The sequence below is a fragment of the Bubalus kerabau genome, chromosome 8, assembly GCF_029407905.1.
Source record: "Bubalus kerabau isolate K-KA32 ecotype Philippines breed swamp buffalo chromosome 8, PCC_UOA_SB_1v2, whole genome shotgun sequence".
Lineage (NCBI taxonomy): Eukaryota > Metazoa > Chordata > Mammalia > Artiodactyla > Bovidae > Bubalus > Bubalus kerabau.
The window spans coordinates 118,874,495-118,878,266 of NC_073631.1; the positions used below are offsets into that span (position 1 = coordinate 118,874,495).

Consider the following 3,772-nt stretch of genomic DNA (forward strand, 5'->3'; position numbering starts at 1 on the left):
GTGGACCACATTCTGGAGCATCTGCTGTGAACTGTTACGTGAATCGGAAGCAACTAGAAACGCAGCTTTTCATCGACTGGAGTGAATCCCTCAACACACTCAGTGCCGGCCTAGATAGACACAGACCACTCAGCCCTGCTCACTGTTTAACCCTCTTTTATTGTGCAGTAATTAGAAAGAAAGGTATTGAATTGCAGCCAGCCATTCAGCTGGGCTAATCCCTTTTATTTTGTAAAAGAAGATGAGATCCAAAATAAGAGAAAGCTGAGATTGCATGTTTCTTTTAAAATATTCATCTAGTTAGTGGGACTGGAGGAGAGTCTGCTGCAGAGAGCCTTGTTCTCTGCCCTCCCCTCAATGGTAAATTGGTGGGGTTCAGGCTGACCTGGTGGTGCAGATGGTAAAGCATCTGCCTACAATGCAGGAGACCCGGATTTGATCCCTGGGTCAGGAAGATCCCCTGGGGAAGGAAATGGCAACCCACCCCAGTACTCTTGCCTGGAGAATCCCATGGACAGAGGAGCATGGTAGGCTAGAGTCCATGGGGTCGAGAAGAGTTGGACACGACTGAGCGACTTCACTTCACTTCACTTCACTTCATGGTGGCTCAGATGGTAGAGTCTACCTGCAATGTAGGAGACCTGAGTTTGATCCCTGGGTCGGGAAGATCCCCTGGAGGAGGGCATGGCAACCCACCCCAGTATTCTTACCTGGAAAATCCCATGGACAGAGGAGCCTGGTGGGCTACAGTCCGTAAGGTTGCAAACAGTCGGACACGACTGAGTGACTTCACTTTCACTTTGTTTTCATGGATTCATAGCAGACACTTAGGACTGTAGTGTGAGAAGCAGACTATCTCTGGAGGTGAGAAGGGAATGGCACCCCACTCCAGTATTCTTGCCTGGAGAATCCCATGGACAGAGGAGCCTGGTGGGCTGTAATCTGTGATGTTTCAAAGAATGGACAGGACTGAGCAATTAAGCATGTGTGTATGTACTACAAAGTACTGGGTTGGCCAAAATGGTTATTCAAGTGTTTCCATAAGATGGGCCAGAAAAACCCGAATGGACTTTTTGGCCATCCTAATACTTCCCCATGTGAGGAGTTTTCTAAAACACCGTGAAAGATGGCAGCTTAGCCAAACTTTATTAACTGTTCCTGCTACCTCCTGAGAACACAGTGGCACAGTTGGAGTCATTCAGTGTTGATGGAGATTAAATCTGCCTCAACAGAAGAAAGGATGTGCTAACTTTCCTTAAGGAAAGCTAGGGATGGCTGAGGCTGAGAATGAGGTGGAATATTACAGAATAAAAGGATGTCTCATGCAAAGGGTCTCTTACGACCATCTCAGAGATGCTCGAATAGGCAGGCAGGGACTCATGACCAAGCTGATAAGAAATAACCCCGAACTGGAAAATGAAAGCTAAAATAAGGATGATGGGAGGGAAAAAGACAAGAAGAGGACTGCAGAATCAAGCTGTAGCAAAAACACGCAGCCAAGCTGGCCGGCACAGCGTTCTGGAGCCAGGGACTCTGCAGGGTCTGCCTAACCTCCCACTCTGCGGTGTCTCTGATACTCTGGGGGAATTTCTCCTGCCTAATTATTTGACCACGTAACAGCGAGCTTCAGGTAAGAAGAAAAATTTATCCCATGTAGGCAAGATTCTGGCAGATGGAGAAGAGATTCCTCACTCCCAGAAATGCATCATCTTGTTTCTGTCGACCTAAAGAAAGTGCAGTGTTTTCTCCTGGAAATGTAATCACGGAGGCTATTCCATCACACTTTAATTTCTACTTTCTCCCTAAAGAATTTTTTTTTCCTACTTAGAGATGTTGCAGAATCCATTAATTTGATATGATGCAGGTTGTTATAAGTAATATTTCTTCCTGCAATAACTAGATAGAAATGCTAAATTTAATATATTGGTTTTGGGGAAACCATTTTCCCATCTTCTCCAACTAATTGCACATTATAAAATGTTAATTATAACTGTAAATATAATGGCAAGGGGAATTCAGGGAACATATGCAATGCCTTTCAAAAGGAAATCCAAAATCTATTTGTGGCTGGTTTGTGTGTGTGTGTGTGTGTATGGGTGTTTCTGTGATGTCTCTTTTCCAAGGCAAGTAAGAACCCCTCCAGGCTGCCTACAGTAGGTGTATAATGGAGACATCAAGAAGGAACCAAGAGCCATAAAGGGTAGATATGGGTGTTAGCTTAACATCCATCTCTTTGACACAGAATCAACTGGAGGAAATAGTAGGATATCTGTTTTCTTGATTTTTTCATATTCTCTACATACAGTCTGATTGTGTTTATATGTCATTACTGTTGCTGTTGCTGTTAAGTCGCTTCAGTCGCGTCCGACTCTGTGCGACCCCATAGACGGCAGCCCACCAGGCTCTGCCGTCCCTGAGATTCTCCAGGCAAGAACAATGGAGCGGGTTGCCATTTCCTTTAAGGTACCACTAATTTCTTAACATATTTTTAAGTATGGAGCTTCTAGAGCTACAGCATACTAATATTCTTTTTTTAAAGTTTTAATTGAGGCCCTCGTGTCTAGTTTGTGGGGTGGCCTCCCGCTTTTCTTATGCAGATGGGGTCTGTGGCCTAGCGCCCCCGTGCCCACCGTCCGTGATCTCACGCTGAGGCCCTGGAGGGGTCGCCGCCGAGGTTTCCACCAGCCCGCAAGCAAGAGCATGGCAGCCATCCCCTCCAGCGGCTCGCTCGTGGCCACCCACGACTACTACCGGCACCGCCTGGGCTCCACTTCCAGTAACAGCTCCTGCGGAAGTGCCGAGTACCCCGGGGAAGCCATCCCCCACCACCCGGGTCTCCCCAAAGCAGACCCGGGACACTGGTGGGCTAGCTTCCTCTTCGGGAAGTCCACTCTCCCGTTCATGGCCACAGTGCTGGAGTCCCCAGAGCACTCGGAGTCTGCCCAGGCCTCCACCAGCACGATCACATGTGACCTGGCTCGGGAAGCTGTGGGGAAGCAGCAGCCCAGCGGCCAGCCTGGCAAAACCAACTGCAGGCCCCCGTCCTGAGTGACCACCACCAGCTGCCAGGCTTCCTTTCAAGGCGCTAGGCTCATCAGAGCCCTCTTCCTCCCCCTGCCCTGTACCCTCCCTTCCCCTCCTCTCCCCAAGACCAAGCAGGCTACAGTCAAGGGAAGCAGCTCACTTTTTAATATCAAAACAGCAAAACACCAAAAAGGAAGTTGAGAGAATCCCACTCTCTGCTATCCGAGCCACACGAACGCGCCTTCCTCACACCCCATGACCCTGTGCCTTGCACCAAGTGGACAATAAACTCCAGGAGTGAGCAAAAAAAAAAAAAAGTTTTAATTGAAATACAATCAATCTACAGTGTACAGAACAGTCATTCAGTAAGTGTGTGCATATAAGTATATATACACATATATCTGTAATTGTTATAAATAAGAAAACAAAGCCTAGAGTTGAAGTTTCTCATCTTTTATTCTGGGCCTGTTGCTTTTATTTCCCAGGTTTTGGCTATTTTTCTGCTTTTCCTCTGTTGACATTCACCCATCATAACAAACCATTGCTCACCTCTGTCTAAACCTAGTCCTTTGTTTAAATCTCTGCTTCTCCTGTTTCAGTTTTCCCTCTTTTTCCCAAACAGAGAACCCAGGAAGGAAGAGCAAGAGAGAGAAATGATACATTTCGGTCAGCAGCTTTCTCTAAGTTACACTTGCTAGATTCTGGCCTTTCATATCTGACTTACTATACCCCATCGAGGTCATTTTCA

At 47.0% G+C, this 3,772-nt stretch overlaps 1 protein-coding gene across 1 annotated transcript; it reads left to right on the forward strand.

Annotated features, from left to right (window-relative positions):
- Positions 1 to 2,592: 2,592 nt before the first annotated feature.
- LOC129658781 (pancreatic progenitor cell differentiation and proliferation factor-like) lies at positions 2,593 to 3,341 on the forward strand. Its single transcript, XM_055589626.1, has one exon. The coding sequence runs from the start codon at positions 2,701 to 2,703 to the stop codon at positions 3,046 to 3,048; it is 348 nt and encodes a 115-aa protein (XP_055445601.1). The 5' UTR covers positions 2,593 to 2,700; the 3' UTR covers positions 3,049 to 3,341.
- The last annotated feature ends 431 nt before the right edge of the window (positions 3,342 to 3,772 follow it).

Bases quoted from the DNA above. Each gene is read 5' to 3' on its own strand.
- LOC129658781 (XM_055589626.1), top strand. From the start codon at position 2,701: ATGGCAGCCATCCCCTCCAGCGGCTCGCTCGTGGCCACCCACGACTAC.